Below are 23,043 nucleotides of genomic sequence, written 5' to 3'. Positions count from 1 at the left end.
GAAAATTGATGGAATAGCTAGAGTGAGCCATTGACACACCCAAAGATTCGATCTAATGTAATTCACAAGTGAAAAAGAGTTTCATGACAAGAGAGAGAAGAAATGGTGATTGTGGGAAAAGTGTAAGATAACTTGTCAAAATAATGGGAGGGCGATTCAGTAGTAATAATAGTGATGATAAAAAAGAAGAGGATGTTGATACAAATTAGATATTTAAATATGAGATATGATAATTTTAAAATGTAAAATAGTTACATATAATATATCAATTGAACTTTCTAACAATTTTCTTTTTCTATTAGGTTACAAGTGAAAAATGTTTTGACATCGTACCTTCGGGGGACAATGTAATTCCCTCCATATTTTCTTATATTTCTCCATGAAAATCAATTTATCATGTCTAGGAAAAGGTTTTTCTGCCGACAAACACCTTCGCAAGACAATTCATTGTCATTAGCTGGAATTAGAGGAATAAAAGCGTATAAATCTCCAACCTCATAACCACCAAAAGGACAAAATTTAAGAGTTGTTCCAATCTCTTCATCACTTCGGTAACCGTCTTAATCCGCCTTAATTCTAGACAGAGAGTCCCAATTCCCAACAAGCACCCATGCAACGAATCTCAATACTTAAATAAATAATACAACTTACTAATTACTATTAATATTTAAGTAGATACATCTCTACGTACATCTATATATATATATATATATATATATATATATATATATATATATATATATATATATTTTAGTAAATAGATATAATTGTATATAAAATAATGGCTTGTGAAACAATCTGACCTTTGCTTTGCTCCAAGGACTTAGAATAATAGCACATTAAACTAATTATTATTAAGTAATTTTAAATTAAAAATAAAATAATATATTATTTATATATTTAAATTATATATAAAAAATTACTTGTATATAAATATTAATTAATAAATAATTTCTACAAATTGTGAAATTTGAAAATCAATGACTTGGCTATGACTATGACTATGAGTATGACTAAGTACCGTATAATGCGGGAATTGATAACATTTTGAAAGCTGTCGGCAAGTTTCTCCAGACCCCATTTTCCACTCACATGTGAACCAGGAAACAAACAAACTTGATCTCCTCCAACCATGTATTTGAACTGATTTTCCACAACAATTATAAAATTCAATTAAGCATAAAATTTTATTGCCACATCAAACAATTCTTCACACGACTTCCTGTTCTTTACTGAATCAGTTTTAATGATAATAATTAAAGAGCATCAATATATATATAATAGTTTAACAATAAAATTATGTGAATATATTTTTTATATATAAATATACATAGATGTAGATGTATCGTTATATAATTAGAAAATTTTGAATTAATAATAAAATAATATTTAATTATATAATGACATATTTATATATAAAAAATATTACTCATAATTTAATCTCCAAAGGATGCACAAGTTAGAATGGAGAGTGTTGTGAAGGGGTGCATTCCACATACGATCAATTTGGATGCATGTAATTCATTCAATTCCCTTTTTTTTTTTTTTTGTGATAAAATTGTATTGTTTACATTAAAAAAAAGGAGTAAGAATACGGGTATATTAATTAAAATAGTAATTTTTTATTTTTTTTTATATCAATATAGCCACTTTTTTTACTTTTTATATATATGTGGTCATTTTTTTTTATATCGATATAGTCTCTCTCACTCTGGCCATTAAAATTGGTTTGGCGTCATCTCTACACAACAAATGATCTCTTCATGTATTATGTTTGTATTAGACTCCCTCCTGGATTGACGTTTGAAAGTGTAACTTGTTTGGTATGAAGGAAGAGAATACGTAACAAGCGTGATTGGTGGAGGGTGGCCAATCGCCTTCTAAATTAGATAAATGGCTTCTTTTCTGATAGCAACTTATCACTGATAAACAAATTAAAATTTAATAGTAAGGCCATTGCCAAAAGCTAAATAATTCCCTTAAAAAATAATTAAAAGATAATGAGAAAGAGTGGAGGATCAGGTCGTCAGAAGTATTTTTCTCTTGGTCAGACGCAGAAGCAAAATATCTCTATATTTCTCCTTCGCTCACGGTGTCTCCCCTGCCCTATCAACTCTGTAATTTCCTCAAGTTGTCAACGAAGCAACTAATTAGCCTTATTAAAAGGCAGCTTAACATATTAATGTATAAATGGTCCTATTAATTACTTAGTCAAAACTTAAGAATCATCGTAACTACACGATAAGCTGGCTTTTTGTTGGTGAGATTTGAAGTATGATCATCTCTTTCAACTCAGACTGTGACCTGAAATCTATATTATCCCTGATCATTCGGGTGGGCTCCTTAACACTTATTGAGGGAACGTAAATGATTGGACACATTCGTTGTTTTGTTAACAGAATAATAACTTTCCCTGGCTGATTTCATTCTTCTTTCATAGGTCATTAATTATAATTAGTATAATATATTGACAAGTGAGTGGGTCAGCTAATCTTCTTTCAAATACATATAAACCATTCATTTCTGATTAACAAGGCCACAAGACTTGTTCCCACCCAACGGTTCTTGAGTTCTTAAATTGATATCGGTTAAATATTAAAAATTAAAAAATTTATTTTTAAATAATTAAAATTAATTAATTTTAAAAATAAAATTATTTTCATAAAAAATGAAGACGTTGAAAAAGGGCAGAAGGTTGTGGAAGGAAATTTATCAGAAAATAAAAACTTAATAGAGGAAAAAATAATATTTCAAAATTTAATGTTAATAAAAAATTGTTAATTTTTTAAATCAATAGAATAAATAAATAAAATTTTCTAAATCAATATATTACTAATTAAATAATAATTTTATTAATTCATTATGTTAATTTTAATTGTTAATATGTAAGAGTTTGAATTTTAATACTTAATAAATACCAGTTTTGGAGGGAGATTCAACAATTGTTGGGTGGGCATAAGAGCAAAGGTTACCTGCAATTATTTAGAATTAACAATAATTGCAACAACTAGTTAACTCATTAGGTCAATTATCATTCACCTTGTTCATCTGCATCGATAATGTATCATAATTTCTGAAAGATGATGAACTATTGTTGCATGATTAAATTTTGATATATTAAAATTTTACATTAACTGAGCATCCAAAAGCTGCATGTATCTGAGGTCAGAACATTTTTCATTTTGATTCAGTTATTTTCCTTTTATTCTTGATTTGGTAGGAAAAGCCGAGGGAGGTAGACTGAGAGATGACAAGAGAATAAGCAAAAGCAAAGTTAATACTTGGAGGGCACATCACATGGGACCAATGTGTTCGACCAGACTTGTTCAGCACTATTTTAAAAGTCAAGAGAACTGTAGAGAAGAGTTTGAATTGAACAGGTCTAAATTAACCAAAGCAAACTAAACTGGTAAGACAATATTCCACCACACACACAATCTCTTCTCTAGGAGTACATGTTATGTTAGATGAGTGCTTTATTTACTGCTCTCTCTCTTTTCTTTGTCTTGTAATGTGATGTGACCTTCCCCTCTCTCCTTCAATTCTCCATTTTGCATTTTCATATCTCATTTATTTATTTCGCTGGCTTTTTAATTTTCGGCCCATAGCGGAAATTTAGCGGGTTTACTGTTTTTTTTGGTTACCCATTAAAGAGAGGGATCTGGGTTTCCTAAAACTTGGATTTTCGTGCATGTAAAACAAGTTTTTGCTATCATCTGCATGTGAGGTGCTCATAACCTTGTCTGCTCATCTATGGTTTCTGAATTCTGGATATTGTTGATATAGAGCCAAAAGCGTGTTCAATACTCTGTGGTTTGCGAAATTTTATTTCTTTTTATTTATATTATAAATAGTAAGAATGATAGCAAGAAATGGGTTGTTATACCCAATTCTTGGATTTGCAACATGCGTGGCTTTCATCTACATGTCTTTTGGTGAACTGGGCGCTAGTTATCAGAAAGAACCGCAGCTGGGTTTTGTGACGAGAAATGGGAGTCAGTTCATGGCGGATGGTAAAGTGTTATACGTTAACGGATGGAACTCTTATTGGTTAATGGACCATGCTGTACATGATTACAGCAGACCTAGGGTTAGGGCCATGCTTGAAGCTGGTGCAAAGATGGGTTTAACAGTTTGTAGAACATGGGCCTTTAATGATGGATCCTTCAATGCCCTTCAAATTTCCCCTGGTCGATTTGATGAAAAAGTTTTCAAGGTATCAGAACTTCCTAATATATATATTTTTTTCTGTTTCAGATAATCTGAGTTTTACATAGATAGTAGATTATTTATTAACGTGGGAAAGATTTGGCTTTTGGTGTAATTATGAAATTGATTTTAATTGCGGGATCTTGTTTCTGGTAAAAATCTGATTTTTAGTGATAGCTCGAATGACTTAAAATTAAGGTTTTTGGGTAAACGTATGTAGATGGGTGGAAATAAAATCTGTGTGGGTGGACTTAGGACAAGCATTAAACCGGTGGGGCTTAAGATTAAAAGCTTTATGGCTGGGCTGTGTAAGTAAATATTTGGACAAAATGTTTGATGGACAATTTTGACATGGAAACTCCAATGTAGGTTGTATTCTTGTGCACTTATTGGTGCTGAACTGCATTTTTTTCGTAGTTAATAAATAAGATATCTCTGCCTCAAGTTGTGAGTCTGAAATGAAAGAATAAAGAGGAAAAGAAAATTCTGATTGTTTCAAAACCTTCAAGAACTTAACAGTTAGGATGTATTATGCCTGTCATTTAGTGCGCATGATAATTTTGGTTGATGTTACAAATTGAATCAAATGTTTTGATTCATTTTACTACATTTTCTTTTTTATTGTTGTTCTGTGAGTTGAAAATTTTCTGAAATTTTTAAGTGATTTTAAAATGAGTTTACCATAAGGGCCACATGCCTACTGGAGACATGCATCTGATGTAAATTAATTGCGAGCTTACTAGCTTAGTTAGAATCTCAATGATTTTCCTAGGTTGTTCTTGTCAAGTTAATTATTTAGAAGTTCATTCATTCTTCAAGTTGTCCACACTATAGCTGATTAAGAATTTCTAATACATCAACTCTCGAATCTCGACTGTACATTTTTTTAATTTCATATATTGTTCTTTGTTTTAACAACTCTCTGTGTGCAGGCACTAGATCATGTCATTGCTGAAGCAAGAAAGCATGGTGTTAGGCTCCTTCTCAGCTTAGTTAACAACTTGCAAGCCTATGGAGGAAAGACTCAGTATGTTAAGTGGGCATGGCAAGAAGGAATTGGTTTGAGCTCCTCTAATGATTCCTTTTTTTTTGACCCATCCATCCGCATCTATTTCAGGCATTATGTCAAGGTATCTAATTATCTAGTTTTCCTAGTTGATACGCTAAGATAAGATCATGGAAAACCTTTTAGATGCATCATGATACTTATATATATCAGGGCACACCGACATCTTTTATTACACACCAATGAAATTATGAGAACTGGTCCTTGTTGGATATGCAAAAAGTCATAGCTGCTGGAGGGTTGTGAATCAACTGTAAGTCTATGAGGTTATGGTTTAGGCTCATGCAGCTATAGAAAGTCTGCCCCTATTAATTTATTTCCTTTATGTAATTAAACCCATGAACCTAACTACTCGTTGGTAACAAACATGGTTTCAAATGTTTGATTGTGAAACTGAGAAATTGACTCCATTTCTACTATCAACATGAAATTTGAAGTTTGGATTCCTTTTACTCACTTATTTTTTTCAAGACGAAAGTGGACAGTCCTTGATTTTTGTTTTTGTTTGTTCTTTTTGAAGGTTGATTGATACTGTGTAAAAGATTTCAGATCATGATTTGATAGTATATATATGTAAAAATGATATGAAATGCATGTGGTACAGTTTGTTTGGTAGAATGACAAAGCCAGGATTTAGGAAGTCTTGAAATTGAGGGTGAAGTAGTACTGAAATCCCTACTAGAATCTCATGAATCAAATTTGGAGGATCAAAATTTGTTTATGTTTAACAAGTTAGTGGTGGGGCATGTATTCCTGTACAGCATTAGCACATTTGGGTAGAATATCAAGAGTTGTGATAGACAACACCTTATCCCCACTGCTCCTTAAAACAAATTGGTCATTTCTGCTTTGTGTGTCTCTTTTCTCTGTCCTGCCCATTATGTAATTTCTGCTTGGAAAATCATTGGAATATTATTGTATTTGTAATCTGATAATGGTATGAGATTTACTCATCACAATATATTTCCTTTTTCCAGACTGTTCTGACCAGGAAGAACACTATAACGGGAATTGAATATCGGAATGATCCAACCATATTTGGATGGGAGTTGATTAATGAACCCCGTTGCATGTCTGATCCTTCAGGCGACACTCTTCAAGTAAGTTAATACTATTTGTCCTGTTTATTTCCTTTGAATGGTCAACTGTAGAAGTTTTTAGACATCTGACTTTGATCAAACTTTTGTAAATATCCGATAGTTTCCAAATAATTGTACAGGCCTGAATAATTATTTGACTTCTGTTATATAATGTTCAACTTCAGTTATTATAACATTGGACCTTTTACTTGCCTTGTAAATTTCAGTGTGATGACGATGTATGATAGAGCAACTTGTATTTGTTATGTATGGTTTAATTGAATCTATACAGTAAACTTTCATTGGCTGTATTGAGCGACTTCTCTTAGTATAGTCTTCTGATATATTGTTTGAGGTGAAACTGCACCTGAGCTTCTGTGTTCTACTTTCTTGTATCACTGCCAATTTTTGTCACATGAGAGAGAGTGCTTTGTACTTATATTTATTTGTGTCTAGGTATGCACTAATTGTGGCATAGAAATGCAGGACTGGATAGATGAAATGTCAGCATACGTGAAGTCAATTGACAAAAGACATCTTCTGACAGTAGGCCTTGAAGGATTTTATGGTCCAAAAAATCCCAAGCGATTAACTGTGAACCCAGAAGTGTGGGCATCGGAGCTTGGATCCGATTTTATTCGCAATTCTGAGAAGGCAAATATTGATTTTGCCTCTGTTCACATCTACGCTGATCATTGGTAAGCATTTTTTTCCGGTTGGTTTTATCTAAAATTTACTTGAGCTATAAAAAATCAGAAACCAGACATTAGATAATGTCTATTTTCTATTTCCAAAAAAAAGTATCAATTCCCTTGGGGTCTGTCTTTTATATTTGCTCCAAGGCAGCTGTAGACACCCTTAATCATTAGATTCATCCATATACTTTTGACAGGTTTCATGATCTTAAATTTGGAGACAATATGAAATTTGTCAACCAGTGGATGCTTTCCCACATTGAAGATGGTGACAAGCTACTGAATAAGCCTGTCCTGTTCACTGAATTTGGGTTGTCGAACCTGAACAAGGACTTTGAACCATCTCAGAGAGACGAGCTTTACCAATTGATTTTTGATATCATCTACAATTCTGCAAAGAGAAACAAGTCTGGAGCCGGCACCATTATCTGGCAATTTTTGGTTGATGGAATGGAAGAGTATAATGATGATTTTGGTTTTGTTCCATGGGAAAAACCATCCCTTTACAAGCTAGTAACAGAACAGTCTTGCAGATTGGCCGAAATCCATGGACTGATACAATACAATGCAAATTTAAAAGTACTGTGTGCACAAAGACAGTGAATGTTTAACACCCTCTACGAGAAAACATGTAATTGTATGAAGAGAGGTGTTGGTTCTCTTGTGGCTTGATTTAGCAGGGGAGGGATGAGGGGCTCTGTTTCTGTACTATATTTCTTCAATTACATACAAATTATTTAGTTGAGATGAGTGAAATAGATTTCATTATATAGCTAAGATTGTTGTATTACAAGTCTGAAGAATAATTTACCGAAAGATGCTATAAATTACAATATTATTTGGAGCTTGTGCAGGGATGCAAGTACAGGCTGAAGCCCGTGAAACAGAACATTTGCAGCTTTCTTTGTCCATTCATTTCAAAACAACATGCCCATAACAAGAATTAATTATTATCTATTTGGATTCACGCTTAGCCAATCTTGGGGAAGTTCTAATTTCACTCTTCCCCTTATTCCTCGTCTTCAGTCCCGCCGACTCCTCATCCCCCGCCACTGCATCTAATTCTTTTATCAACTTCCTCCTGTAACTCCCCTTCAATTTCTGTCCAACTTCTTCTTCCCCCTCTTCGTCACTCAAAGCCAGGAATCTCCTCTTCTTTACTGCCACAGGAGCTGGAGGAGGCGTAACAGAAACGCCTCCTTTCTTGTCATCGTTACCTGAGTTATTCGAGGCAGGCTTGACTTGTAATTTTTCCTTCTTTTCGCGCTCTTTGCGGAGTTTAGTGACGGAACCCTCAATCCGACCTTGAAGGCGGAGGCGCTTGAAGCTGAGACCACCCATGGACCAATGGGCCTCATTGGCCCATGAGATGAGGGGATCCATGACGGGAATCAGAGGATCCACCCGTTCCGGGTTGAGCTTGGTGTCGGTGTAGATACGAGGCCGTGGGAGGCTCCTACCATAGAACTTTCCGGGGCCCAGAGGTACAACCATAGCTGATTTGGGTGGATGTTCAATTGTCTTAGCTTCAGCGAATAATTTTTACAAACAAATGTGATGAAAGAGATGTACGTTATCGGAAACAGAGTTGGTCGTGACTTGGAAGGGGTGTTTGTTCCGGTATTATATAGAAGGAAAGAGCGGCGGGAAGATGTGGCGGTAAAATTGGCGCCATAGATTTTAGAAGGTTCCCTGAGCGTATATTCGGTGGAATATATATTTAGCAATATGGTATTGTTAATATTTAAAAAAATAAAAATAAAAATAATATATGTAATTTTATACATAAATTATAATATATTAAATATTATTTTATTTTTAATTTAAAATTATTAAATTATAAAATAATATAATATTATTTATACATAAAATTACACATATTATTTATATATATAATATTATTACAATAAAGATGCCCTCTTCTGATACTTAGATGAATGATTGATTATTTATGGACTTTGTGAATAACGTTGCAATTCTTTATTTTCCTGCTTATATCATTCATCTTTTGCCAAATCACTATTTTTCAACCGACATATAATGAATCTATTATTTCTTACGTTTTAAACTTGAAAATAAATTCTATTTGTTGAATTTGTTATTTATTAATAAAATTTGTCAAAATTTTAAAAAGTTAGTGGAAAAACAAATTTTCTATATCTTTACTAAAGTTAAGTGCAATTAATCCCCTATAAAAAAGGCCAAAAGAGTATTTCCCACCCAACCCAATTTTTATTTATTAATTATCGAAAATTCAAATATCTACTTGTCTATTAAGTTTTATTATTATTGTCAAAAATAAAATTATCATTTAATAAAAATATTTGAAAAAATTATAAATTTATCACATATTCTCGTAAGTTTAAACTCTTCGTCTGACCAAATTATGCATCAGTAAATATACAAATCCATCGACATTATCTATGCATTGCATAGATCCTCACTGATAAATTGTTGACTGATGATCTGTCCTGGCTCAAGAGATGGGAATGTAGAGATTAGTCAGCTCTGGTTGTTATAGAAGCAGCAAAAGAAAAAATGCTAACTCTAAATGAGAAATTCTCATTTTTTAAACTTTAGTTGATGAGAAGATTAAAGAGGAGAAATTATTAGTTTTTAAATCTGAAAAGAAATGAATAAATTTATAATTTTTTTAAATATTTTTATTAAATAATAATTTTATTCTTAATCATAATAATAATAAAATTTAATAAATAGATAAATATTTAAATTTTTGATAATTAACAAATGAGAAATTAAATTTACAATTATCTTTGGGATACATAGTCATCTGGCCCAAAAATAAATATATAAATCTTTTATTCATCTTTGTTTAACAATTATAGAGAACAAAAGTTATAAAAAATGTATGATTCCTTTCATGTGTTTTGCCACCTTTGTGTTACTATCAATTAAAATTTTAGCTTCTGACAACTGTATGATTGGACCTATCATTGTTGTTACTTTTTCAAAACCTTATGCATAATTTTCCAACTTTATCACTTTTGCTCACTACCAAATGCGTCTAAATTCATCGCCTCTCCCAAGGTGTTTTTCATCAATCAACAAGTGAGAAAGGAGAAAAAAAGATGGGCGGAAAAGTTAAAAAATATAAACAAGTTAAAATGAAAATGTAATTTATTTATATTATTAAGTGTATTGATGATATTAACCCTATAATTAGTTACCACAAAAAATATATTAACCTTATAATCTATTATCCAAAATGGAAATTTTGATTTTCCAAAATTACTAAAAAAATTGAATTTTTAAACTTTGAGGGTTAAATTAGCAGCTTATCATAGTTCGGGTGGGAAATAGTGATCCGGTCACGCCTTAGTCTTTTTAACAAGTTGGTTAAAATTGATCATACATATGGTCAAATAGATGAACGACGATACATCCATCATCTAACCAATCCATCTACTCACACCTGCAGGGTATAAACTTCCTTTTTATTATTATTATTATTTAAATTGAAAAGAAAGGACTTCTGAATAGGCTTCACTTAATCCTCCGCGCGTGCATCGAAATTACCAAATCCTCCACAATCCCCCTCACTGTAAACTCCTACGCCCCTGCTTAATCCTCTTCCATCTCATCTAAATCAACTCTTGCTTTGCTTATATATACACTAGTCTTTTCCTTACAGCGTACGATTCATATAGAGAGAGCCTTACCTAACGAAGCACGAATTCAGCCTCAGCCTCCGATATAAAACTTACTCACACTCTCTCCATATTACGAAGAATCGGAGATAGAATTCGGCTATTTCGGGTGTTGAGCAGTCTTTCCGATTTTCTATTTTATCTCTTTTAGTTAACTGTTTCATTTTCACGCTTTATCTTAATTTTGTATGTTTGTTTGTGTTTATGCTTGAATTCATCTCCTTAGAATTTCATGGAACTTGAAATAGAACAAGCTTTGATCGTCGGGAAACTAAATCAAAACAAGGTAACTTTGATTGTTTTTGTTTTATTTTATTTTTTTAACTTTTGCTATATATTTTGTTTTGCTTGTTTTGTTTTGTTTTTTTTTTTTGTGGTAATTTTGTTGGGTTGACTGTAAATTTGAATTATGAAGTGATCGATGCAGTTTTCCTAGTTTAGTCTATTTTGATAATGGCGTGATTTAACAATTGTGATTTTTCTGATGGGTCTGATCAAAATGTGGTAGTTTGTTTTTGGTGCATTGTCCTCGTTGCGCACGAACTGACAGTAGTTTGCTTTTCTGTGCTATGATTGGTTGCTGAGAAGAAGATTTTTCATTAGGAAAAAGTATGAAAGATGTTTCTTATGCATGTCAAAAAAAAAAAAGTTAGCAGAATATAGAAGCCTGTTCCCTTGTTTAATGTCCATTATTGAACTCTTTATTGGACGAATACGTGGATTCCTAGTGCATTATTCATTTATGGCATTTACCCTTTTGTTCCGGCCTTTTTCTTTTTTTGGGGAAATTGGTATCTTTTTATTGGGCGATGATATAAAACTGGCCTGTTGTGGTTGTTATTTGTTATTACCTTTGTGCAACCATTCGTATATTATTATCAGTTGATATTAAGTTTTATCTATATGACGGTGCAAGTTTCTAGCTTAGTGTTAGTCCTATTTTTTATCCTAATTCACTGGGAATGTGCTCTCAGTTTTAATATTTGTATATGTTATTGTGTGATGAGAAAGCAATCTATTTGTTTAGGTTGATATGTGCGATGTGGATTTCAGAGGAGATGAAGATTCACCTGAAGGTTTGATGGGTGATGGGAAAGTTGAGATGGATAGCAAGGGAAAGACAAAAATATTTTATGATGAGAAATGGCCCTACCTAGATAAGGTGTGTAGCTAGAGTTCATAAGCGTTTCTATGCTATGTTCTAAATGGCAACCATTGTTTGATTCAATATTTTGTTCTTTCTCCAGGATGCATCAGCCAGTGATCCTGGGAAGACTTCCACTTCAGGATCCATTATTTCAAACAATATCAATGGTTCTAATTTTGAGCTGTCATATCATGATAGTGATGAAGACTGCTATGATTATGGAGATGACGATTGTGATTATATTGGCAATGATAATTTCTTACCTGAAGACAAAGATGATTATATGACCATGCAAGCCCAGTTTGATAACATGGATCTTCCTCCTGGGGTCGAGGCCTCACTTCCTTTGTTGAAAGACCTTGATCCGTGTCAACATATCAAGCCATTTGCCACTACTATTTCATCTGTTCCAGACCTTTCAGAGAGCATGAGGAAATCAACTATTGTAGACTCAAGTGAAAGCAAAAGGAAGACAACTATTTCTGATCTTGATGAAAACAACAGAAATCTAGCTTCTTCTAGCAGCTCAACAGATCCTGAAGAGGCAAGGTCTAATGAGGATGAAGAAAATATAGAAAATGGAAATATGCCAAAGTTACACTTTAAGCAATTTGATATGGTGGGTGATTTTTCTGACCATCACTACAGCCGCATGGGCTTTCCATGGGATCAGCAGGTGTGCTAAATTTTAAGATATGTTGAATTATCTTTCTTTTGCTTTGTGTGTCTAATTATGTACTGAATGGTGTGTGCTTTCTCTCTCTATTAATAGCCACAAAAAAATTGGGCAAAGAAAATCCAGGATGAATGGAAAATTCTGGAGAAGAGCCTGCCTGGTGAGTTTATATATATGCTTATTTATGCAACATTCTGGTGTCTGGCCATCTTTGGCTGATCAAGGTTGTCTGAATTGGACCATTATGTTAGTTGAGGGCATGATGAAACCATAACTACTTCTTGGCTAAATTATCTTTCTTATTGATGTTATGTGTAGTAATGCTCAAATAGTATTGATTTTGACTCTCTTTTCTATTTAGGAAAGAAACAAGTTCTTATCTCCGTAGAACAGTGTAGTTGATTCATTTTTCTCCTTGTTCTACTTTGACAGACACAATATTCGTTAGAGTTTGTGAATCAAAGATGGAACTTTTAAGGGCTGTTATGGTAGGGCCTTCTGGTACACCCTATCATGATGGCCTTTTTGTCTTTGATTGTTGCTTCCCTCCTAGCTATCCTAATGAACCACCGGTATGTATCTTTTTGTATTGTCCTTTTTGACATTATACATTCCTTAGTGTACAATGTAAACTGGGAGTTATTTTTTTCCAGATGGTTTATTACTATTCAGGTGGTGTTCGATTAAATCCAAATTTATATGAATGTGGGAAAGTCTGCCTCAGTCTTTTGGGTACCTGGACTGGTGAATCATCCGAAATGTGGAGTAAAGAAAACTCAACCATGCTACAGGTTTTGGTCTCCATACAAGCTCTGATTCTGAATGCACAGCCATTTTTTAATGAACCTGGGTATGAAAGTACATATGTTGGAGCAGTGGGGGAAAGGAAGTCCAGGGAGTACAGCGAGGAAGCATTTATTTTATCCTTGAAGACAATGTTGTACACACTGAGAAGACCACCCAAGGTAGGATGCCAGCTTCAATCTGTCATAGACATACTATGGTTACCCTGCATGGAGAATTAATCTGTGAAGTTCTTTTCTGTTAAATTTGTGTTTTTTCTTCTTTCCCATTGAGTTTTGTTTCCATAGATTCCATATAGTTTGGATATTTTGGTTTCTTTTCATGGGTGAGACTCAGCTAAATTGATAAGTGTATATGAGCTGACATCGACCTGTCACAAAGTTGTGGCTTTCTTTCGCTCAAATATTAATTCAGTTTTTGGACTGTTCTGGTTTTCAAAAATGTTTTCAAAATCAAGATAACCTTTTGCAAAACAATCAAATTGTGAAGTTGGTGTGTCAACTGTCAAACCATTTAGCTGAACACTTTTAAATGTGATACATGGTTCTCTATCTGCTCTTGTGAGTTCAGCCCAGCACAAGCCTTTTACGTCTCTCTCTTTAGATTTGAGATGAGGCTCTGTTCTTGGGTGGGATATAATATTTGGTTGTGTTGACTTTTATTTTTTCTTATACCTTGGTCACATTTATTGCATGTTAACATGTATATATTGTATAAGCTCTTTATTTATTACAGGAAGACTCTGCATTATCTAATTGATTGTGTCATACACACAATTTTGTAGGTGGCATGTTTGAATTTCATAATTAGTCATGTTGAATTAATCAAACCAATGGGTGTGATATTCAATTATTGTATTAAGCTGAAATACGGTGGCATATGCCTGCATGTATGGGCATGCAGCTCAATACTGTGATCTAATCTATTGGTTTTGCTGGCAGCACTTTGAGGATTTGGTTGCCTATCATTTTCGCAAGTGTGCTCATGATATTCTGGTAGCTTGTAAAGCGTATATGGAGGGAGCTGTGGTAGGAACAGTGGTGGTGAAAGACGGAGTCATAGAAGGTGGTAAAGTTGAAAAGGGTGGCTCAATTACTTTTAAAACCAAAGTAGGTCAGATGATGAATATTCTTATTGCAAACTTCACCAAAAACGGATCCACAGATTGTGAACAATTTCGGACTTCATGAGGAGCGCATAGTGGGCAGTTGATGTAAAGGTGTATGGAGACGCAAAGCAAGCGGATGATTTAGCTGGCATAAGCCTGTTCCTTTGGAGTACATCTAAGCTGGTGCAATTTTGACAGAATTGATTGAACCTGCCCTGTGGAACTTACTTCGAGCATAATATATATTATATTTTATATCTTTAGCAGTTTTTCAGGTGGATGTAGACATGGTATGGCAAAGGTGGAATGACTGGGATGGATGGGCTTTTCTGCCGGACCAGTTGCTTGTTGACAGCTCCAGCAATATGAATATATGGATTTGTTGTGAATGCTATGGCATGTTATCTAGTTCTCAAACTATATTATGTGTTTTCAGCTTGATTATTATTATACGTGCTTGGTGTCGTGCTGGGAAACAGGATTCATTGAAAATTAGTAAAATGATGGAATTATGGCCTCAGTATGAAGTGATTGTGGATGTTTTTGTATATTTCGTAAATATTTAACAAATCACTACTCTTTTAAAGGCTACCTCTCTTGGACAGAGGTTGGTACCTGCCTGCCTGCCTGCTTATAAACACGATCAGATTGCGTTCAACTGTTTCTTCCTCATAACAACTGCCCAAGATTCACTCAACCAAGACAACGAGAGAAACAAGAAGTGCATTATTAAATTTAAAAAACAAAAACAAAAATGAAAGAAACTATCAAAGCAAACTAATTGAGGGACCAAATGAAATAAAAATGAAGTGGAACTTGGCTCGACTGTGACAGATCAAGTATTTGCTCTGGTAAACCAGCGCCATCTTCAGCCTATTAAACAAAAAGTTAGATCTGAACAAGTGTTTTCCCGTTAAAACAATTGAAATTAGAGACGAAGAGTTTAGGACATACACGAGAGTGAAGGGCGAGGGATGATCTCTCCGCTGCATGTTGTTAGTGTTACCGCCACCACTTTCTCTGTTTATCACCAGAGCAGAGCAGAGCCTTCTCCATCTTCAACGACTAACTACTTGGTGTTTAGGGTTTGCTTTGAGATATTGTGTCAACAACACTATGTTATTATTATTATTCTTCAATGAATACCGTCAAATAGAATTTGACGACATAAATTAGTAGAGGGCCAACTGAGCTCCATCTGATCTCATCATCACCCAATGAGATATCCATCACCCTCACGCTGCTTTCACACCAGCAAACATCATCCAAATCTTCTCACTCACAAGTTCAATTATAAAATCCAACTATGCAATCTTTCAATTATGACGAGAAATTTTCAACACAGACACACTACAATTATGAGCTCTACGCTCTTTATACTTTCTATGCAACATCAACCAAAACAATATACTCCATAATATAAAGAGGGCAATACACACTAGTCACAAAAATAGGCTACAACTGTAATTGTGAAAATGATGACCTTGTGAATGATAAGGAACAATAACTTAAATCAATTAAGAATATTTCCACAGAGCAAGAACAGTTACAAGCATGTATTTCAGAAAAAAAAAAAAAAAAAAAAAAAAAATATATATATATATATATATATATATATATATATATATATATATATATATATATATATATATATACACACACACAAAATGAATAGATTGCTAGCAGAGGCAGATAGAACCACAACATGTAATATGAGCCAGCTACTTAAGCACACCCAACTAACATCACAAAATCATGGGCAAACAGGTAAACCTTACAGATAAATAAATATATACTCCATCTTAAAACCGTGTGACCATAGAATTCTATCAACATCACTGTGTAATGCAATAGCAAAGTTTCACCGACTGGCCAAATTTTGTACACTTAATCTTGTGAAAAAGCAGATACCATAGGTAAGGAATTACAATAAGAAAGGCTAAGTGGAAATTACCTCGAATTATATGTCACCCCTGGCTTGCTTTCCTGTAACAATCTGAAATATCCTCAGGCCTCTGCTGAATGCTTCATTGAATAGTATCCTTGTCTGCATAGACTGGACTCCAGGCATCCATGATAGAAATGCCACAGGGCTCATGACAATCACTCCAAACATTATATCGTACAATCTAGCAACAGAAATCAGAGTCTTCCAGACCCTGGTGGATTGCAGAAAGGGCCGGAACACTTGGGCAATTAATATCAGGCCCCACCCAGTAGGGATAAAAGCCATCAGACTGGTAAAAAGATCCAACAACTTTAACTTTGTAAATTCCATCAGGGCAGTTATCACAAGTATTGTGAATATGACAACTAGAAACTGAACCAGTCGGTAGTAGATGTGTTCTTTTGCTGCATACTTGTCCCGAGCATAGGATATTACTGCATATATCCCAAACACCACAGCAACGTAGATCCAAGAAAGCAAGTAAACAGTAATTTTGGTGTTTCCAGCAGTAATACCTAGCTGGTATACTAGGGCAAACTGAAAAATGAAGAAGCGAAGGTCTAAAATTATCTCCAGTATCTTTCCCCAAAGGTCCATTGTCCTTAGATGATCTTGTTCCTCATACCACCATTTTTCCCAGCTCTGTTCTGCTTTTGCAAAGACACCACCGCGGAACCAAATCCAGTTCATGAATTCATCAAAGTCATATACAGTCTTCAACCAATCAAAACCAGAAGGATTGAAGACAAACGGAGCCATTATCCACGAAACAACCATGAACCAACTTGAGATGCTCATGGCTATGTAAACAAAAGTGTTCTTAGCTATGGAGCTGTATGATGCATAAATTGTAAGAATTGATCCAAGCTCAATGGCCTTTATAAAGTGGCTACGTGCATAAAGCCTATAATTTTCTGCAAAGCCCTTGTGCTGCACAACAAAACCTCGTCCAGTGGCTCGATACTTTGCACCACCATGAAGGATGGTCCGGCCAAAAAAGTGAGTGCGCGTTCCCATGGAGAATGCGTAGAAAACAGATGAAAGCTGAAACAACATAGTCAGGAAATCCCAAATAGCTTGAAGAAATCCATGCTCAAGAGAGTTCTCCACAATCATCGGAAGGGCTGTGAACAAACCAAGTTGGATGATGAACTGTTGGTTCAGGATGGCACCGAGTGCTTTATTGGTTTCACTGTCGTTTGCCACAGAATCCTCAACACCACTAAGAGCCAGATAAAGTCGGCCCCATAAGAAAGCATACACAGTCCACACAACCATCATTGTGTTAAAAAAGAATCCAACAGTAGTGTAAAAAAATGATAGCAAACGGAAGAAATCCAATCTATGACCCAACCTATACACATCTCTGCTAAGAACTTGCTCACCATTTCCACTAGCAACTTTGGCTTCAAACATAGATATCTGATTCAATCCAACATCCCTTCCCTTACCAACTTGGATGTATTCATGATGTGTAACACTGCCTCCTCGTAGCGTGCAGTTAAAGCCAGCAAAAATGTCCTCACTGATGTTTATCACTCTAGAAGCTTTGCTGAGGCCACCTCGAGTCAAGAACCAAAACCTGTCAAAGACATCAGGATGGCCATAATGCATTCGGATTTTCAAGGGTTCAGCCAAGACACGCTGACCCAAGGTGACAAAACTGGTTTCCTGAGCTGACATAAACCAAGCAAGCGATGAAACTGAGCCAGTAAAAATGTGCTCCCTAAGACCCAAGATGGTAGGTTTCCTGATACCATGGTAATGCCTGTATTCTTCCAACAAATTTCGCATTTTAAGTGCTTCCTCAAAGTAATTGTCCTGATTCATATCAATAGTTTGAACTGCATCTCCTCTGGTGAAGATAAGGGCATGGTTTTGGTTCTCTGGTTTTCCCTCGCCAAGCTTCAAGGGACCAGGCAATTTGACCCTGTAGATTTCCACTTCTTTCTGTAACTGCTGATCATATTTCACTAAAACAGAATAATACTCCTTATCATCCCTGCCTGTGGAAACCTCATCAACATATGCAACTCGAAGGGCTTCATTGTTCTTCATCAGATACAAAATTTCTTCAGCATGTGGGTCTTTCTTCTCCTTTTGTTGCCCATATATCTGGCAGGCAACAACATATGTGTATTTCATCAAAGCAGTTCCATACTCATGGCCCTTGAATAGCATGCTAGCTGAACTACAATTTCTACTTAAACTTTTAGAAGAAGATGACCTTCCTGAGCTGGAAGGATCCAAACTGTCATCTCGCTTCATTGAACCAAGTTCCCAGGTCACTTCCCTAATGTCCATCTCAGATGCAGAATCAAGAAAAGCCAGCAACTTCAGTGCCCGATAATAATACATCATTCCCCTCACAGTGCGAGCAAGAGTCTGGCCTCTGTATGATGCCCAAAGCCTCAGATCTTTCAACTTCTCTGTCCAGATTTCACTGTCCTTTACCATTCCTTCTCGGCGCATCCTCTCTAGGAAATTCCTCCAGTCATCATGATAAATTGTCTGCAAATAGTACAGGATGGATATGCCATCCTCATTCTCAGTTCGTAGTTGCTCTTTACTGTAAAGAACTTCTTCATTGTAGTAAGGGGTGAGAACACTAAAGGACAACATCTTCTCAACTTGGGGAGCATGGGGCATATTCATAAAGAGTGAGTTGCTAAAAAAGGCTATTCTGCGCCTTGCTTCGAGATTAACAGGAATATTATTCATTGAATCCCTAGATGTTAGAATGGTCTGTAAGCGTCTAACCTGACGATAGAAGTTCTCATTATCAGAATCAGGCAACTGAACAGCACTCTCGAACAGCAAGGCTGGATTACTGGGAGCCAAGCCATCCTCAACAAGCTGGTCATTTCCCCTCATCTCCAGAAAAAAGTCACGAACAACAATCTCATAAAGGGCCTGTAGCGCATTCACTACATTGTTAATATCTTTATTGGGCTTGTTCAATAAATCAACAAGTTTGATCAGCTGGGCATGAATTTTGGGCAAAACAGACATCTTGAATGTTTTAGTGAACCTCTCAATCTGAATGGAGTGTTCAATTTCTTGAAACATGACTGTCATAATGGAATGCTCTTGAGTATTAACTTTGATGATACTAAGAATCAAGTTCTTCAGGCTATCATAAGTTTCTATCACAACACAACCTCTATACTCATTCTTAGAAATCTTATGCCAAAGCCACTTGTCAGGAGCATCCACCAGCTCCTTGGCCTGGCTAAGAGCTAGAAGCAGCTCATTGCACAGCAAAAAACAAGGCCAACGAATAACCCTTACATTCCAAGAATTCTGTGGCAGCTCCAACAGCTCAACCTCCCTATCAGAGATTATATCCTCTTCCCTGAAAATGGAAATGATCTCATTCCATATCAAGGCAAATTTGTTTGCCTCAACCTGGTTTGATTCAAGCTTGCTATAGGGTCTCCCAAGGCCATATCTCAGTTTCAACCGATGAATGGCATCGTTAAACTTATTCCTCAGTGTTCCCCCCACATTCAACAACTGCTCCTCAGGCATTAGATTAAATTGCATAGCACTTGCAAAGAACTGAAATCTAAGCCTCAACTGCTGTATAGTTCGAATCTCACCCAAATGCTGGAACAACCCAACTGTTGCACCCACAAGGGATGAATAAATTGCGTACCAAAGCTGAATATCCATCAAATATATCAAAATTACAGGCAGCCACAATAACCCAACGGCCAACCTGTTGCTGTCAGGGAAGAGTTGATACCACTCATACTTCACATCCTTAAGTTCTAACAATCTTTTCGTTGGGTCAATTAAGGGTTTGATCTGCAGGAAGTAACTGAACGAAAACTTAGTAGCTAACACTGCTATCCAGAATAAACTGTACTTGAGATTATCCACAAGCCCTTCTCTCAATCCTCGACCAACGAAGATTTTACTCTGAAACCACCAAGTTAACAAATAAAAGATTTTCCAATTCGTTCTCTCCAGAAAGTTCCTCACCCAAGGAAGAATAAACAAAGCTACTGCCAACAATTCAGGCAAAATAAACACAACTGCCGCCTGAAGAAAATTCGCTACACGCCTATTCGCCTGAGCAGACCAATTATTATCCCGATTCTTCTGCACCCAAATCAGCGCATAAGACGCTCCAAAAACCAGAATCCACACAGCTGCAACAACGCTCTTTAACAACATCCTGACACCAAGCCCCATTGTCTCTCTAGAAACAAGTCTACACTGCATTCCAATATCTAACAAAGACTGCAAAAATCTCAATCCACTCCATGTAACAAACAAAGTTAAAACACGAACCTGTACTTCTCTTTCCTCCAACGCTTGCCAAGGATACTTCCCCGTCCAAGCAACAATAATCGCTGTTTGAAAAAACAATATCAACATCACCCACAACCTGTCAAAGCTCCTAAACAGGTTCCAAAACGACCGTTGCTCTACAAATCCGGTTTTCCCGACGTGTTTAGTCCTACGAGACACCACAAAAAAATTACTACCAACATCAATAGGCCATTTCAGCTTCTGAAAACACCTCTTACTCCAAAAATACTCATTCACATCATCATAATTCCTCCACGCACTATGTGGTGCTGTTCCGTTTTTACTACTCTCCACTTCGGCCTTCACCGTCTCGTAAATGGGCTTCACCACAAAGTTCAAAAACGCGTTCTCGCCCGATATAGAAGGCATCACGGGTTGACCCGTGTTCTGGTCAATATAATCTTCTAAAATCTTGTTCAATTCCATCGCCATATTGTGAAAAATATAACAAATACACTCTGGCATGAACCTCAGATTCGCTGCTTCACCCCAAATCAACAGATATAACGAGACATACAAGAGTTCACGACGTTGGTCGGAGTTCCGATCCGATATCCAGATGTTCGATTGCTTACCCAAATACGAGCACCAGTTGGTGTAATTCTTTAACAATTTACGTCGTAATTTCCTCAAAACGCCGCCATCCAGCGTGTCGATGTTGTCCGGAGGTGGGGTTAAACGCATCTGAGCGTTGGCCAAATGAAGAACCAAATGTTCACGCTGGTTTCGGACGTTGTCCTTCTGAAATCCGAAGAACAGCGCCAGCCAATCGAGGAGGTCCATGTGGGGAAGCCATTGAACATACGGCGGCTTGCGGAGGCTTCCTACGGTGCGGAGAGCGGCGGCGGCGGCACGGACCTCGGGGTAACGGAGGGAAGGGTGGTCAGCAAGGAGATTGTGGACAGGAATTATATTGTAAGGCTCCTCTTCTTCAAGTTGTTGGTCGTGCGTGTGCCGCGCTGAGCCGGCACGATGGCGGAGATTAGACATGACAGCATTCGGGTTCTGGGTTGTCCAGTTTTCAAAAATGAATTTGGAGGTTAAACTTAAAGAGAGCAAGGTGGTGCTGATAGTGGAGAAAATGTAACCAGATGAGATGAAGAAGCAAGAATTTTAAGGAAATTGTTTGGCTGCCACACTAGTTTTATTTATTATCATTCAGACCCCTATTTTCTTTTATTCATTGATTGAAATGTAAATAAATTAAATTAAACTTTGAGCCCAAATAAGGTAATTGAATCTGCTTGATTTGATAATAATAGATTCATTTTCATTGAAAAGATAAAACTTATGAATAGAGAGGTTGATTTCAAATACAAAAGAGTTAAGGGGCATTTAAAACAATAACGAGGAATGTTTTTGCATGTTTGGCGATTTGGCTTTCCGGGTTTGGATTTTTTATTGGAATTAAAATATTCTATCCTAACCGCTTTTAGTCGAACACTTATTTATTAATTTAAAACTTCACTCAAATTACGTACAAATGAATGGCTTTTATTTTTTTATTTATATATATTATTATGACTAAACCAACGACGGATTCTCGTCTCTTTATTCGGAAAGTTCTACGCCAGCGTGTAGAGCCTTGGGTTACGTGGACGGTGTAGATTACATACTGTGTTTTATTTATTAGTAAATTGCCACGAGCCTTAATACTTAGGAGGAGCCGGAAAACTCGGCTGTGTGGTTGGCTAAGTAAGAAACGGTGCTCCCTCCATGTGACCTGCAACAAAACTATGTGTATAAAAAGTAACAACTGTTAAATTTATCTGTAAATAATAATATATAAATATATTATTAAATGATATTAAATGTATTTGTTTTGACAGCTAAAAAAATGATTTTTATATTTTAAAAAATAAATAAATTATTTTTAAATTAAAAATATAAATATTATATTATAAATTATTAATACTATAATTATATTTTCATAATATACAAATAAATTTGAAAATATCTCTAGCAAAATATTAATTTACCTTTAATAAATTATAAAAATGATATTTTCACTATTATAATATTATTTACAGTTCCACCTTACAACAGTATTATCATAATATTTTAATCTTTAAAGATCAAATTAGTTAATTACATTTTTATTATAACAGAAAATGATATAAATATCTTTTAATTATTAAAATAAATAGTTAAATTTGACATATGAGTGAAAAAATGTCCCTTTAAATTTAAATAGTTAAAATTGTTATTTATCAAATCTTAGTGGAAATAAGGGTATTTAATAATACATATCATCATGTGATTTAATAATTTTAAATTATAAATGAAATAATACTTAATTACATATTAACATATCATTATTTAT

At 35.2% G+C, this 23,043-nt stretch overlaps 4 protein-coding genes and 1 non-coding gene across 7 annotated transcripts; 2 read left to right on the top strand and 3 right to left on the bottom strand.

Annotated features, from left to right (window-relative positions):
* The first annotated feature begins 3,585 nt into the window (after window positions 1–3,585).
* Window positions 3,586–7,893, top strand: LOC123223703 (mannan endo-1,4-beta-mannosidase 2-like). The gene is made up of 5 exons (XM_044647030.1): window positions 3,586–4,216; window positions 5,142–5,339; window positions 6,253–6,375; window positions 6,841–7,052; window positions 7,247–7,893. The coding sequence occupies exons 1-5, from the start codon at window positions 3,860–3,862 to the stop codon at window positions 7,650–7,652; spliced, it is 1,296 nt and encodes a 431-aa protein (XP_044502965.1). The 5' UTR covers window positions 3,586–3,859; the 3' UTR covers window positions 7,653–7,893.
* A 110-nt stretch (window positions 7,894–8,003) lies between these two features.
* LOC123223481 lies at window positions 8,004–8,543 on the bottom strand. The gene has a single exon (XM_044646643.1). It carries the CDS (start codon window positions 8,541–8,543, stop codon window positions 8,004–8,006), a length of 540 nt encoding a protein of 179 aa, XP_044502578.1.
* Window positions 8,544–10,668: 2,125 nt separating this feature from the next.
* Window positions 10,669–14,972, top strand: LOC123223553 (putative ubiquitin-conjugating enzyme E2 38). 2 transcript variants are annotated; one of them, XM_044646752.1, is made up of 8 exons: window positions 10,669–10,826; window positions 10,944–11,003; window positions 11,745–11,879; window positions 11,965–12,540; window positions 12,637–12,700; window positions 12,973–13,112; window positions 13,194–13,505; window positions 14,286–14,972. In XM_044646752.1, the coding sequence occupies exons 2-8, from the start codon at window positions 10,950–10,952 to the stop codon at window positions 14,532–14,534; spliced, it is 1,530 nt and encodes a 509-aa protein (XP_044502687.1). In that variant the 5' UTR covers window positions 10,669–10,826; window positions 10,944–10,949; the 3' UTR covers window positions 14,535–14,972. The 2 variants fall into 2 exon arrangements, with proteins under 2 accessions (XP_044502687.1, XP_044502688.1); XM_044646753.1 differs by having other exon boundaries at window positions 10,710–10,826; window positions 11,771–11,879.
* Window positions 14,973–15,100: 128 nt separating this feature from the next.
* LOC123223551 (callose synthase 12-like) lies at window positions 15,101–21,771 on the bottom strand. 2 transcript variants are annotated; one of them, XM_044646751.1, is made up of 3 exons: window positions 16,407–21,771; window positions 15,407–15,695; window positions 15,101–15,325 (listed from the first exon to the last, which is right to left on the bottom strand). In XM_044646751.1, exon 1 carries the CDS (start codon window positions 21,708–21,710, stop codon window positions 16,413–16,415), a length of 5,298 nt encoding a protein of 1,765 aa, XP_044502686.1. In that variant the 5' UTR covers window positions 21,711–21,771; the 3' UTR covers window positions 15,101–15,325; window positions 15,407–15,695; window positions 16,407–16,412. The 2 variants fall into 2 exon arrangements, with proteins under 2 accessions (XP_044502686.1, XP_044502685.1); XM_044646750.1 differs by having other exon boundaries at window positions 15,407–15,692.
* On the bottom strand, window positions 18,692–18,772 carry LOC123224604. The gene has a single exon (XR_006504012.1). It is a non-coding gene; the product is annotated as a small nucleolar RNA J33 (small nucleolar RNA).
* Window positions 21,772–23,043: the final 1,272 nt, after the last annotated feature.

This window comes from Mangifera indica, chromosome 8 (assembly GCF_011075055.1).
Source record: "Mangifera indica cultivar Alphonso chromosome 8, CATAS_Mindica_2.1, whole genome shotgun sequence".
Lineage (NCBI taxonomy): Eukaryota > Viridiplantae > Streptophyta > Magnoliopsida > Sapindales > Anacardiaceae > Mangifera > Mangifera indica.
Note: the sequence above shows the minus strand (reverse complement) of the source record. Positions and strands in the feature narration are given on the sequence as shown.

Bases quoted from the DNA above. Each gene is read 5' to 3' on its own strand.
- LOC123223703 (XM_044647030.1), top strand. From the start codon at position 3,860: ATGATAGCAAGAAATGGGTTGTTATACCCAATTCTTGGATTTGCAACA. The intron at 5,340-6,252 runs GTATCTAATTAT...TCCTTTTTCCAG, and splicing joins ATTTCAGGCATTATGTCAAG to ACTGTTCTGACCAGGAAGAA. The intron at 6,376-6,840 runs GTAAGTTAATAC...ATAGAAATGCAG, and splicing joins CTTCAGGCGACACTCTTCAA to GACTGGATAGATGAAATGTC.
- LOC123223481 (XM_044646643.1), bottom strand. From the start codon at position 8,543: ATGGTTGTACCTCTGGGCCCCGGAAAGTTCTATGGTAGGAGCCTCCCA.
- LOC123223553 (XM_044646752.1), top strand. From the start codon at position 10,950: ATGGAACTTGAAATAGAACAAGCTTTGATCGTCGGGAAACTAAATCAA. The intron at 11,880-11,964 runs GTGTGTAGCTAG...TTCTTTCTCCAG, and splicing joins AATGGCCCTACCTAGATAAG to GATGCATCAGCCAGTGATCC. The intron at 13,506-14,285 runs GTAGGATGCCAG...TTTTGCTGGCAG, and splicing joins CACTGAGAAGACCACCCAAG to CACTTTGAGGATTTGGTTGC.
- LOC123223551 (XM_044646751.1), bottom strand. From the start codon at position 21,710: ATGTCTAATCTCCGCCATCGTGCCGGCTCAGCGCGGCACACGCACGAC.